This window comes from Erithacus rubecula (genome assembly GCF_903797595.1).
Source record: "Erithacus rubecula genome assembly, chromosome: 11".
Taxonomy (NCBI): domain Eukaryota; kingdom Metazoa; phylum Chordata; class Aves; order Passeriformes; family Muscicapidae; genus Erithacus; species Erithacus rubecula.
Window position 1 is genome coordinate 8,635,469 of NC_136663.1, and position 14,895 is coordinate 8,650,363.

At 41.0% G+C, this 14,895-nt stretch overlaps 1 protein-coding gene across 2 annotated transcripts in view; it reads right to left on the reverse strand.

The window, feature by feature from the left end:
- The window catches only part of DIS3L2 (DIS3 like 3'-5' exoribonuclease 2), a 184,999-nt gene that overhangs the window by 77,493 nt on the left and 92,611 nt on the right, over positions 1–14,895 (reverse strand). For both annotated transcript variants that reach the window (XM_079315695.1, XM_079315696.1), the window contains exon 11: positions 14,668–14,747. In XM_079315695.1, coding sequence (XP_079171821.1) covers positions 14,668–14,747 — 80 coding nt within the window. The remainder of the gene's footprint in view (positions 1–14,667; positions 14,748–14,895) is intronic.

Genomic DNA, 14,895 nt, shown 5'->3' on the forward strand with positions numbered 1-14,895 from the left:
AATGCAGGATGACATTTCCCTGGTATGGAGCAGTCAGTCACACATACTTTTGGGTTATCAAATCTGCACCAACCTGGTTGAACCCCATTTGCTACTGAGGACATGGGAAGTCTTCATTTACTTTGGTTCAGCCTATGCAGAACTGCAGCTTTCCACTAGAAGAGTATTTCCACTGTTACCCTGCATTTCCTTCAGGTTTGGCTTTTTATCCTTTAATTAGAGTCCGGTTTAAAAGCATCTTAAGTCAAAAGTTAGGCTAGAGAGGAGTACTACTGAGGTTTATCATGAGGTTTTGGCAGCAACTCGGATTTGGAAGTAGTGATCATCCTCAGCTTTGGAAGTAATTAGTACCTGAGTCCAAGAAATTCTGGTTTGCTAATCCTCAAAGCAGCCTATTGACCTTTGTTTTCTCTGGAAGGACTAGGCTGGATTTGAGGTGCTTATTTGTAGAATACTTCTAAGTGCAGCGGGTTCCTAATTATAACACTTGGTTCTTTAGAGGAATTCACTAACCTCTTGGTATCTATAAATATTTTTTCTTTCCTTAATTTTTTTAAAAGAAAAAAAGTAATAAGATCTCACGCTGGTGATAATCCTGTTTATTTATACACCTTGCAAAGAACATTATCAAAGCCTTTCTCTCGAGTGTCACGTTTTTGAAGGATAAATGGTTTGTGGCTGTTGTCATTAAGCAATACATTAAGCAAGCCTTCTGATGGATACCAGCACAGGATTTCAGCAGAGTAGGAGTGGAAACAGATGAAGAGGAAGTATGAGAAGGTTCAGTCTCCTATTAGTGGGAGACACCCAGCCCACTGTGCCCCAGCTGGGAGCTCAGGGAAATGAGTACCAGCCCAGCCTGCAGAGCTGCCTGACTTCATAACAATTTAACTTCATTAAGCCATGTTTGCACAGCACTGTATGTACAGTGTAATCTTGCTTTTTGAGCAGCTTTTGTGCACTTGACAGAGCACAGATGTAAAGGTGGCAGACATGCACACAGAAGGCAGGAGGGATGGGGTTTAGATGTGCCCACAGAACCTCCAGTCACTGGAAGGGCCTGCAGAGACTAAACATGATGGCAGCAGGGAGAGAGGGCAATAATCCCATGGCACACCAAGGGACAGATTCCACCACTTGTCAGGAAGCTGGGAGCAAAGACAGCAGATTAAATGGTTCACCTCAGAAAGCTGCCTACAGCTGTGTTGTGATATTATCACATGCCTTGAAAGCTGCTCTACATGGATTAGGCATCCAAGCCTGAAACTACTTAGACAGTAAGTCTTAGACCAACAGTTCAACCAACAGGTTTAATATTACACACACTTAAAGCCAACACACTCAGAAGGTAAAAAAATACTGAATACTTTGAAGTCAATATTGTAATGTATTGACCCTGCAGGCAAATATTGACTAAAGGAAAAGGAGAGGGGGTCATTACATCATGCCTTTAATCACACTTTAATTCAATATGTGCACTGTTACATACATGAACTTTCTGTCCTCAACAGAAAATCGACAAACCAAGAAAGATCTCATTGCATGAGATAATAAAACATGGAGTCAGCCAATGAAAACACACTGAGCAGAGTTAAATTTCATTCAGGTTTCCCACCAGAGCTTCTAAAAGCCAGGGTCAGAGTGAGCCCCTTGCTTTTGAACTTTTAATGGAAATTCTATCAAAATATTTTCTTACATACATTGACATAATGCAAACTGGCAGCTCTTGGGTTTGTCTTGCTCATGTATGAATCACCCTATCTCCCTCACCCCCAAAATATTCAGATCAAGGCAACTTGAAGATACAGCACAGTGATCAACCAATCTGATTTCTCTCAATCATTTTGAATGTGTTAGACAAAATACCAACCTAAGCTTGCACAGAAATACCTGTCTGCTGCTCTCTCCTGGTTTATTTGCTGATTAAAATGAAAGAGCATTGTGGATAGAGAAATACTATTCACTAGAATTCTGTTCCAGGTCCACAAACTGTTTTTCTACTCTCATTAATTTTTATGACAAAGACACAAAAGGAACATTTCACATTGTAAGTCTCATGTTATTTCCCAAGGAAAAAAAGAAGAAAAAAGAGAAAAAGTGGCCAGAAAGGGAAAGAGAATTTAACCAGCAGTCATGGAGTAAAAAAGTCTTGTCGAAGAGATCAGGGAAAGGGTAGAGGGTGGACACCACATGGACTACACACCACAGCCTACTACTGCACATTGTCTATTTGACCTCCATTTTGTTTTTAAAAATCTACTTTTCCAGCAAAGAGAGACTTCAAACCTTGCCATGCAGCTCTCTATTATGATAGACTTTTTATATCCTAAATTTCTTGGGTAAATAAGTACTTTAACAAACTACATATTTGTTTCATCCCAAATTCTCTAACTTACAGCGAATTTAAAGCTGCACAACAACCCCTTAAGCTAGGTATACACTACCAGTTTAAGGTTAGGGTTTTTTAAAAGGAATTTACATTAAAATGCACAGAAGATTAAGCCAGCATTTCACATGCTGCTATTAAAGCAGGAGCTGCAGGGGGCAGCTATTGCAATGAAAAATGCTGAAGGCACTTGGATGGCTTCTTTCATTTAGGATCTCTGGGACTCTTTCATTTAAAATCATTTCATATTAAAGTGGATGCCAAACTGTTGTGCCATTCAAACTCTAGCACTGCAAATCTGCTCTTGGGAGATGTTTAGCAACAGGGAATGCAGTTAGAACCAAGCAAGGCGTGTTTTATTAACCAGCTGAACCCCATTAGCTGCTCTCTGCAGCTACAGAGATGCAGCGACACGGATGGATGGGAGACAGGAGCATTGTCTGAAATCACACCACAGCACTGAAAACCCAGAAAAGAGGCCCTTTGCAATGAGGAGCTCTCCTGAGGTCTGCAAGCAGAAAGGGGAAAGGCTGGGTTGTCTGAACCCACCCCAGAATCTGTGCATCAATATGATGCTAAAATCGAAGGAGAGCAGTGGCACCTTGCAGAAGAACAAAGAACAGGCTGATCCTTTTGTTGTTGTTCTTGTTGATGATGATCTCATTCTCTTTGACAAAACAGTTCAGAGAATTTCTTTTCTTCTTTTTTGAAAACAATTATAAACAAAAAGGGATTATTAAGAAGGAGTTTGAAGAGAAGGAAATGCATTTTCAGCCTGCAAATGCTTCATAAGAACCCAGGAGGTCATATCAAGTATTTGCCCCTGGAATTAAAAAAGTTGAGTTGAATGTATTTGAACAGTATGTGAAAGAACACACTGGAAGCAAATCCCTCTTCCCTGTCTTCAGCAACCCTACTCAGTCACAGCACAAATCCAGAGATGAAGCAATTCCAGTTCCTACCCTGGCATATGTGAATTTTAGGGCCATATAACTTAAAAACACAGCTCTCCAAGGATAAAACATCAGAAAGTATTTCTCTACCATGCAAACACACTCCCATTCATTTCCATCTCTTCAAGCATCATCATTCTCAGGAGGGATGTCAAAAGTCATCTTTAAATCAAATACCAGGGGTTTTGTATCAATCTCTGTTTCCCACACTGTCTTCACCCTTCAGTGAGACACCAGAAGAGTTCAAAGAAAATTGCAAAGTGTTGCTCTATCCAGGAAACAGCAAACTGCCAGCAGTTCAAGGCAGTCCCAAGCTATTTCCTGGTTAGACCAAACTCTTGCAGCAAATAATTACACATCTTTCCCATTCCATAGCCCTGGGGGTATCATGCTGTTACTCTTATCTACTAAGCAATATTTAGCACCTTGCAAAAGTATGAAAAACTTGCATAAAGAGAGAGAAATGAGGCCTTTAACTTACATGCACATTTTGGTGCTATTGGCAGTGCTACAGAACATCAGGAGTCTTCATCAAGGGGGAGGACAGTGTCTGCCACAGAGGGTCACAGTCAGAGGGGCTGCAGACCATAAAGGGGTGGAGATAAACCCAATGAAAGCTGCACTGAAGCAGGAATTGGCACCAAAACTTGGGGAAGCTGCTGGAACCAGGTAGGAGCCATCACAGACCTTTAACACACCTTTAAATGAACAATATGACCCAAATATTTCTGCTTCTCTTTGGCATGTCTATGAACACATACAGCTCAAAGGTTATTGAAGTGACCACCTTGTGATAGAGGGAGAAGAAAAGAAAGAAAAGAGAATGACTGCTTAAGAGAGAAAAGCAAGTGAGAAAGCAAAGAAAGCACAAGATGGAGAAGGGGAGGAGAAGAGTTTAATAAAAAATAATAGTTGAACCAAGGAACGAGAAAGTTTTTTGTCTGCTCTGGAGTCTTTTTGAAGACAAAAGTGGGTGGCTTTAATTCTCAGCTGAGGTTACTTTTCCACCAAAGGAAGCCAAGCTGTTGTTCAAAAAATCAGACAGTGTGTTTTACTTATTTTAAAATAACAAGGAAAGTGCTTAAATTTTAGTTGTGTGCCCTAGGGCCATTCTGCTTTTTGAAGACACTGTGCAACTGATCCATTAACTTGTTTACCAAGAAACCAAATTTTTAAATTATCACATGATGTCTCTTTAGCCAACTGACATGCAACTAATTGCACCCTTTTTCTGAGCAAGTAATAGCTTTTTCCTTCTCTAAAGGTCTCTTCCTTGACAAAGCCTCATGAGAAGACTCTGGCAAAAGGATCAGATCCTGTATCTTGAGAGCAGGACAAGTCCCCAGGACACAGAGCAGCAACTTTTCCATCCAAACATTTCCATCCACTTAGTAAATGTTGCAACAATTTCAAAAAGGAAAAAAAAAAAAACTGTCTGCCCAATCAACCAACAAATACCTTTAAAGAACAACAATAAAAAAAATGCTGTTTTACTCTGGTCAGCTACCCTGACCTTTGGCCATTTTATCCCTTGCATCAACTGAATGTTACAGTGACCACTACAAGTTTACAAACCAATATGAGACTGGCTCTAGGTGAGGTCCAAACTAAAACTCATCTGTTCATTAAGTGCAGCAAAGGACAAGAGAAGATGAAAAGCAGAGATATTTTCTAGATTTTTCCATAAGCCATCAGCAATCCTTAAAATAGTTTCAGAATTATGAGGAACTCTATCACTAAATTAAATTCTGGAAGCAGGTCTTTCATGTGAATTGATAAAATTTTTGTCTGCAACAGCTAATAAATTCAGTAATATCCAAAAATTACTCAATAGAATTTATACCTCAAAACAAAGCCAAGACACTTTCAAAAGTTGGCACTTCATGCACTGTGCATTACAGAGCCCTGAGTTTCACACACAAACCAGCACAAGCCCCTGCAGGAAAGGTGACCCCCCACATCTGAAGGGGATGCTGAGGTGGCTCTTGGTCAGCAGGAGGCTCTCTCAGGCTCTCAAGAGAGCAGGAAGGTCAATCCTCCCATGGGAACACAGGGCAGATCTTTGTGCTGGGGATGTTCTCCCAGCTTCCAAACTCCCATGAGCTGGAGACTATGCTGGCATGACCTAGGTCTCCAGACCTCACAGATGATATCACACCACTGAGGCAGAGTAACAAAACAAGTTTCCTGTCCTGAATGAATCCAAATCAGCTCTTCATCACCTTGTGACAGAAGATGCTGTCACCCAGATGGCAACTACTACCTACACCTGTCCTGAAAACTCCCTTAAAACCTGATGCAATACCTCTGGAGAGGAATGAAAGAGCTCTTCTGTGCAAGTGCTACTACTGAACCATTAAGATGGGCACTTAGATGAAGAAGAAATTCTCCTGCGAGAAAACACTAAATACTCAGGACAGAATTCACACAGCATGTACAAGATAAAACATTTAATTTCAGACTGAAGGACACAGGCAATGCTATCCAACAGAATAAGCACACTAAATAAGGATTTTTTCACACTGCTGAGCAAGATACAAGCAGAAAAATGCAGATACAAGCGGGGCACAAATATTGCAAAAGTAAAAAACAAGAAAGAGCACAGAACAACTGGGGACAGACAGTATAATGATGGAAAATGAAGGGAATGTGACATTTCTTTGATATATCAAAGGTGTCCATTGGAAGATGGAGACCAGACACAGGGGTTCCTTATGCAGCAATGCCTGTGTCCCACCTTCTGACCATGCAGGTTTTGTCCCCATTCCTCTGCTGGTACCTGCTTCACTGCAGAGGTTCACAGCAGAGCTGGTTTCCTCTGTGCCAGCATGAGTGCTTAGCAGAACTTGGGAGGTGCCAGAACAGAAAGTTCCACTCGGAGGTATTGTAAATTGTATTGATTTCTTTGTAAGACTCAAGGAATGAGCAACTTATGAGGAGCTATAAACCCCAAACATCAGATTTATCCACTGAATGCCATGAGTTATTATATAGTCACATCTGGGAGAACCTCTAGATGACTACTTACAACTTAGACCCAGCATTTTTGTCCTGCAGATTCAAATGCAGCACTTGGTGGATGGATCTTCCCACCCTTCATCAAGACAAGATGTCAAGCAGGACACAGAGGCAATGGCTGTGCTGCTGTGACTTGGATTCCTGGCAAAGAAAGCAATCTCTGCTGATGGGGAAGAGTTACCAAGGCAGACTGCCCTGAAGAGTGAGGTTTGCAGCCAACATGATGAAGGCAGAAGGATAATTTCTGGTATTTACATCATCAATTATTTGTATTCCAAAACTGACTCAAGAGGCTCTATCAGGAAATCAGCAATCTTTGAATTTATAGAGATGGGAAGTGACACCCAGCAGCTTTCAAGATGAATTATAGTATTCTTGGGTGTAGGATGTCATCCTGTTCCTGAAATGAAGGTTTCAAGTGGGGAGGGACCTAGGTCAGTCCCTTTTGTGATATCTCTACTGTACACAGTAGTCCAAGGCTGAGTGAGCATTCCCAGGCATTCAGAGAGACCTTGGGATGCAGTGCTAGGCCAAACACACACAATGTACTTCCATGGAACAGCCCTGACATTTCTTCAACTCCTTTGGAAATAGAAGGAAGTCGTTGAGATTTCACTTTTAGCCATCCAGCTGCTTTGTTTATTTTTGGAAAGATTTCCAAAACACTTTCATTTGCACCTGGTTTTACTCTTTATGTGTATCTAGCATAATAGTCAATTATCAAGAAATACTGAAATGAATTACAGTGTAAGATGCTTTTCCTGTTCATCTGGGTTCTGAAACCCTGCACTGCAATAAATAACAAGTTAAAACAATAACTCAGTGATTCTGAGGGATCCTGCCCTAGGTCTGTCTGGTCATCCCTTATCATTTGTGGTTCTTCTTCAAAGACTCTCCTGGTCTTTGGGGTCCTTTTTCATAAATGGAAATCGTAGGCAAAGTGCTTTTAGATCTGTTTGCATAAGAATTTCTAGATCTTCTTTCCATTATCCAGCTACTTAAAGGCATTCTCTCTTTTTCTTTTTCCTTCAATACAAAATCAGACACTCTCTTTTTTAAGTTTGTATCCACAAATACCAGTGAGACCCACCAGGACACAAAATCCTGTGCCTCTACATCTTTGGGGAATTGTCCCAGGTCCTGAATTCATGAACTGAAATGATCTGGAAGGCAACTTTGCCCAAAGCATCCCTCCTCCCTGCAGAAAAGTAAACTCACTTGTATGAGCAATTCCAGTGGTATTTGCACATCTGTTTGCATGTTCTGCAGCCACAGCCTTTGTTACCTTAGTCCTTCTCACACAATGTACCTTCTGTTTTAATCCCACGTCTCTTTGCCACAAGGCTTTCTTTGCATTGAGTAAAAAAAAAAAACCACAAACAACTTTTGGGATAAGGCTGAAATATTTATAAAATACTTATACCTGACATAAAAGTCCAGTACAATAAATATGGATTACTAATCACAAACCCTAATTTTTACTAATCACAAAGCCTAATTTTGCTTAACCAAGCTTTTAATCAACCTTCTCACAAGCAGCTTCCAAATATATGCAAAAAAATGTTTCAACAAATTATGTTCTAGCAATCAATGTTTTAACTAAATCCAAACTTCCTTAACCACCCCAGTACCTCAACAGCCAGTTTAATGCACTTGTCTGGGGATTTGGCTCAGTCTATCTTCCTTTCAGCCACCAGCAGTTTGGAGCAACCTGCCCCATATCATCAAGTTGTCCCACCAATTTCAAGAGAGATGTTTGGTGGAGGAAAGCTGACTCAATTCAGCCCTCTGATTCCATTCAACCCTGCACTTGGAAATTGGAAGTGAAGTGTGTGTTCTGCACACAACCTCACATTACCTCAAAAGAAGAGACAAAATATCCTGTGCACGCTGCATTTCCCAGCATTGCACAGGAGCACACTGTGGGGCACAGCAGGGATCTGGATTTGGCAGAGATATGACAGCATTCTGCATATTTCAATGAAGCCCTCAATCAGAAGAAAGAACATGTACCTCTTTCTAATCACTGCAATGTGTCTTTTTCACTCTCCTAGGGACACAACAAAACATCCCCAGATTAACCAGCAGGTAAAAGGAGAGACAAGCTAATTATGACTGATACTAAAGCAAAATTTGACCAAATGTTACCCACAATCTAACTCCTTGTAGATCTTATTTTCCCCTTATTTGACTCCTGCAGTAATCTAAGCAAATTGCAGTTTATGATCATTTGACATTTGAATCAGATGTCAATGTGTTTCCGTCATTTTCTCTGCAGGTCTGGTGTCTGTTCATCTTAAATGGCTTACAAAGAAGGAAGCATAGTAATTTCATAAATCATTTTTGATAAATAAGTCCATACTCATTTCAAAAGTAACTTTTGATCCAACACTAGTTCATTCTTCAGTGTTTATCTTAAGCAAGTCTGCACAGCAAGACTCCAGTTACAAACTCTCCTGATACTCTGTCCTGCAGGGACCAAAGGGATTTGCTGAAGGGTCCTGTACCACGTTTTGCTAGAGCAAATTTCATCCTGCGGTGGTCAGGGAGACAAAGTTGAATGGAAGAGGGAATATTTACATCTTAAATAGCAAAATAAAGGTGTACAAAACTTTGCAAAATTAAAACATCCTAAGTGTTTGCAAACTACACCAGGAAAGAATGCAGGTCAAAGGAGAGGAAGACCAGGTGGTCACCTGAGATGGCAGAGAACATCTCGAGGCTACCAGGGCTCTACAGGCGTTTTTAGGCACAAAATTCTGGAGCTCACACACCAGGGGATGTCTACTAAGCTGTCCAGGTCTAAGAAAAGCAGCCCCAGAGCCTGGATACTCGCAGTGGACAAGAGAGAGTTTCATCAACATTTGGCAAAACATTAGTTGGCCCTACCAAAATGTGTGAAACAGGCTCCTTCAAAAAAGAGATCTAAGCCTCTGCAGATCTGTTCCCAAAAACTGCAGCTCACAAGAAACTCTGTGCTAAGCAGAAAGGTCATGCTGCACTCTTCCCAGATGTGGGTCACAAAAAGAAAAGTTCTCTTCTTTGCTTATACCCCATTTTTACCACACTTTTAGAAACACAATGTGTTTGACTCTTTTATCCCATTGCCTTTAAGTACATTTGATTAAAATTCACCAACAGATTGAATGGATTTAAGGGAAACAGAAAAAAACAGGGAATGCAGAAGCATCATTTGTTTAGGTCATTGGGCCAACACTGGCAAGAGCCAATGGTTGTATCTACCTATGGCTCACTCCAAAATGCAGACAAGCAGAGTCACTAAGGACATGGAAACCAGAGCAAACAGTCTGCAGAATGTATTTTTATTCTGCAATACAACAATTCCTCCTAAAAAAATATAAGATGTAAATTACTTGAACTCGAATTACTTTGTAAAAGACTGTAAGAATACAGAAATGAAAGAAAAACACAACTGAGAACCATATTAGTTATTTATATACAATAAAAGATGTACAGAAGCTCTGTCAGTATGGCCCAAAGCACTGTTTTGAGATCAGCATCAAAAGACAACCCCTCAGAAATACTTCCCCATAATTTCTGCTTCATCTTTTCCCATCATAGTCTAACCTTTCACTAGAAGGAATTGTCTGCCTTGAAATGTGCCAAATTCCACTTCTACCATTAAGCAGCTTTCAAACACAACTGCATCAGTAGGGTACATTACCAGAAATACAAGCACCACAGACAGATAATTCCCAGAAGAGGTTTGGAAAGCGTGAGAAACATTCCTGGTATCACTGGGACACACAGGTCACCTGCCATGCTGAGATCAGAATAAATCTCTAAACCCCTGCACCCTGGGTGAAAACACTCAGGCTTGAAGATAGTCCAGCTCTTTTCTGTGATATCCATATGACCTGAATGGCTCTGCTGTGCCCTCCTGGCTGCAGCAGTTTGCTGGAAGACATGCAGAAAGCATCACAAAAGAGCATTGGCTGAAATTAACTTGTTTAAAACCTCAAGCTACCCTGAAAGCTGTACAGAGGCTGTAGAAACTAGGTGCAGGCCAGAGCCATCTTTTACTCCAAGGTTATGCTGAATCATCTAAATGGAGTACAGTTTGTTCATATTTCTGCAGCTGTTACATAAATAACCCTATTTTCCTCCTTTATTGGAGCTGATCTCTTTGAAAATATACACTCACAAATGTGAACAGCAAGCTCACCTCCCTACTGCTATCATTAAACAATAACGAGGAGCACGGCTGTTAATCAGAAACAGACTCAATATAAAATCCTCTCAAAACCAGACTGGCCCACTTAAAACATATATCCCTGGAAAAGTTTCCAACTGCTGCAATATCCTACTGTGAGTTCCATTAAAAATACAGCTCTTCCCACAGCCATCCCATGCTTCCTTTGTTAGTGACACTCTGCTACTGGGTAGTTCTTCGTGATAGATTTGTGAACTACTTCAGCAAAAAAAAAAAAAATTTCCTTTCTATCTTTTACTGAGGATGTAGCATGGCTGAGTCCTCCATCCATTGACCAGGTTTGATAAGGGTCACACTGAGAAGGGCTGAAACTTCACAAAAGTGCCAAGACAGTCCCTTATCTCTCTGCTTATTGCCTAAGATCCTTCAAGGCAAAGAAACTGTCACTGTCTCGAATAAATTAGCAAGGAATGCTTGAACACAATCTAATTCTCCAAAACCTTCTGAAATGCCCTGATTTAGCTGTCTGATAGAAGAAGTGTGGGCAATGAATGAGCTTTTTTGTAGAAATTCAGTGTGCTATACACCAACAGAGAATTCTGAATTGAGTTCTGCATTCTCTGTTGATTTTTGGAGATCTCCTGACATCATGAGGATGCCAAGATTTGTGGTTTGCTTTGTTGTGATTTTTTGGTGAGGCTTTTTAAGTGTTTTACATATGGGCAAAAGAGATGGAAAAAATAATAAATTCTTGTAACCACGTTTACATTTGGAATAAAAGCTGTGTTAACTCTTAACACCACTTTGTCCTCATGAGAGATTCAGCCTTGCCAGACCTGGACACGCTCCTAACTTCTAAAACAACTCTTTGTCATAATAATTGCAGCTATCATAGCAACTTTTAGAGCCAAAGGTTCACAGGGTACCTCCAAAACATGTCAGAAGGCTCTACTAAGCACAAGATTGAGGTTCCCATAGGGGCTCTCCTAAACACCAAAGAGCTGGGAAGAGCCAAAGCTTTGCAGGCAAGTGAACACGAAAAAGTGACCCCAAAGGACTCTCAGCACTGTTTTTGGACCTAAGTCTGGAAATTCCTGAAAGAATTTTAAGTCAAAGTACAGATATCTTAGAAAATTTTACAAATTACCCCTGCTTTTACCAGCCTCATTTCATGGGCTTATAATGATACACCACATAGTGCCACAGGGGCCAGGGGACCAGAGACTGAAAATCACTGAGCAAGATACTCAGCTCACACCAGGACAAAAAAGTAACAAGTCCAGAGAGATTCAATTTGCATGCAAGAAAATGCCCCAGGAACTTGTGATACAAGATGAATCTGGGTGTCTTCTGCCAGCTGCAGGTCTGTGAGCTGAAGTCCTCTGTGCCAAAAACTGAAGAGAAGAATGACCCCAGCTAGACAGAGCCCAGTCCCAGCCAGGAAATGGCTGATGGAATGAATTATCTCTAAATTCCCCATCAGGTGCAAAATAAGGACTGCAATAAAGAGCATGTGTCAAGTAATATGAACACACACATTTCTGTTTCTTCCTCCTGCTAGGAACAGAGACTATGTGATGCTCAAACCCTGGCTGAGGATCCAACACCTGGTCTCTTGAACAAGCTCTGCAGCTGTATCTCTAAAGTGACACCTTAGAAATGGGCACAAATACATCTTATATTGCCAGCTGCATGCAAAACAGACATCCCTTATAGAAGGCTTGCAAAACAATGTTACAATTGAGTTCTTCAGATCAGGAAGTATTTTAAAAATTTAACCTTTACATTTTAGCACAGTAGGCTGAGAAAAAGGTCCATGAGATGCTGCATCAAGTTTGTGCCTAAAACAGCACAACAAAACAGCAGCACATTGAGAGGATAAAGGATGAGAGTCCATCAGTACAGTTCCTAGTTGCTGTTCTTACTCATTTTCACTGCAAAGACTCTGTAGGCATCTCCTTGTATGACATCAAGAGCCTTATAAATGGGGATGATTCCAGCTACCAGACTGGATATCTCTGCCTCAGGATCTCTCATGTTTTAAGCCAACACTGATGTACAGTTTTCTGATGTGCTGAGATTTCCCTCCTCTGCCTGCTCAGGGACCTGGGCTGAGCCAGCCACCATGCCTGTGTGAAGGATGCAGCCACTCCCACCCCACTTCCCAGTTCTCTCCTGAATGGATCATAACTGCACCAAAGACCATCAGGACCTGGTTTCCTGCCTGTACTTCCTTCTCAGCCACCAGGTCTTCTCAGAATAAACACCACAAACTTTAAAATAAATGAAAAGGTATTTCCACAGTGGTTCTTTCCACAGCAATTTAAAACCTGGTCCTTGGGATTTACCAGCACCAAAACTGGCCTTTCCAGAGAGTAAATTTCAATTTCTTTAGCCAAAAGCTGAGGTGGTGATGGAGTGTGGGCACTCTCACAGCAGATCACAGCTGAAAGGAGAGGCTGAGCACATGATGCCCAGGACAGGCACAGATAAGGAAGGCTCCAGCTCAGAGCATCTTCTCATTGAGGGGAGAACAAGGTAAAATGAACCCATGGAAGGATGCATGGCTCCAGCCAAAAGGCAGAGATCTGGCACATAAAGGGCTGCTCAGAGCAGGCTCCCAGCTAATGGCTCATGGAAAATGATCCACAGGGGTCACCAAATGCTTTTGGGATGGGACCAGCCACCAGTGAGTGCATTCACTCTACTGCCTCTTTTCTCCTCTGCTGGAGGTGGAAAGACAAGGCAAAATTCAGGGGTGGCCACAATCCCCATCACTACATACCCACAAGCCCCAAGCACGAGTGACAGGGCTGCAATGGCTTTGGAGGCTTGCTGGCAGTGAAGAATTCTTGTTCACACTGACTCTTTCTTTGAACACTTTCTCCAAATGGCTAATGGATAAGAGAACAATGCAGATGCATGTACCACAAACCAGCTCACTGAATGATTCCTGCAGCATCTAAAACCCATATATATGTGAACAGTAAATACTCAGAAGCCAGAGCTTCAGCACTTTAGATCTGAGGACCTATGGGATCACAACACTGCCATAAACCTACAGGGATTCAGATGCCAAAGTGGAAAGAGGGAGAACACAGCTCAGCTCAGGATCTCTCAAGAAGACTTCCAATTTTCTGTGAAACAGAATGGTAATATTTCCTTAATCTTGCCTCAAAACTGCTATTGTATAGTATAATTAATTTTATTGGCCTCAAATTGTCTTTCACCTCTGTTTTTTTTATCTTTTTTATAGCACTGTTATAGTACTCTGTACTTGGGACTAAATGACATTACAATGCATTGGCCACATTGCACAGTATGAAATCAACTTCAAAAAATGAAAATTATGTCTTGGATGTCATCATACTGTGATGATAAGCAAAAGCAAGAAAAACTAAACCCACACCAAAAAAAAAAACCCTTTATCTTCATTATAAGGGGTGGATAGGCTAATCTAATCATGCAATATTTCTAACCAAGCCTGTTACTGGATCTTATCAAACTAAAGGAGCAGAGCTTGGATGGCAAAGTAAGCTTACAAAAGAGAAGTTCCTTTGGTCATAATCATCAAGACTTGGCTTCTGGAGCTTTACTTTCTGTTCTGTTGGCTTACAGCACAGTAAAAGTACAAATAAGGCTGAAGAGAAATCTCAAAAGGCAATGAGAAGAAAAACACAACTTATAAGGCACACTATGCTCATCTGACAATTCCCAGCATCCCATAAACACCAAAAACAATTCAGCCAGTGACCTTCAAAAAACTGGATTCCTTTACCCATGGACTGCACACACAAGGTCAAAGTTCCACTTGACTTTAGGCTGCAGGGTGGTGTATTAGCTATTCAGCTTTAACTCCCATAACGACAGGAGACAGTTGAGAGCTGCTCAAATCAAATTACAGCTCTGATTATGCAAAACACTGTGCCTCTGCATTTTCTAACACCAAGACTGAGTGCAGCTTGAAGAGGTCTGCTCCAAGATTTCTAAAAACAAGCAATTAAAGCAACAGGAGAAGAACTAGTTTATTACTCTACTTATATTTGGCAAAGAATACTTCAGGACAAATTATAGATACGAGTGTGTCAACAGCTGAATACAAACACTAGAAGTATTTTGTAAAATAAATCTCATACCGTCAGGGAGTTGTTTACAGGATAAAGCATCATCAAGATCTCTGGCAGTTGATGGGTCGATGGTGAAAATGCATTCTTTCCTATCCAAAGAAAAAAAGAAAAGGAAAATTTATCTCCCAATCATGAAGAAGGTATCAAAACACAGAGTCCATCAGAGACATCCAGACAACAACAACCATGTTTTCAGAAGACTCTGCTGAAGCATCTTCCAATCTAATCTGAATACTA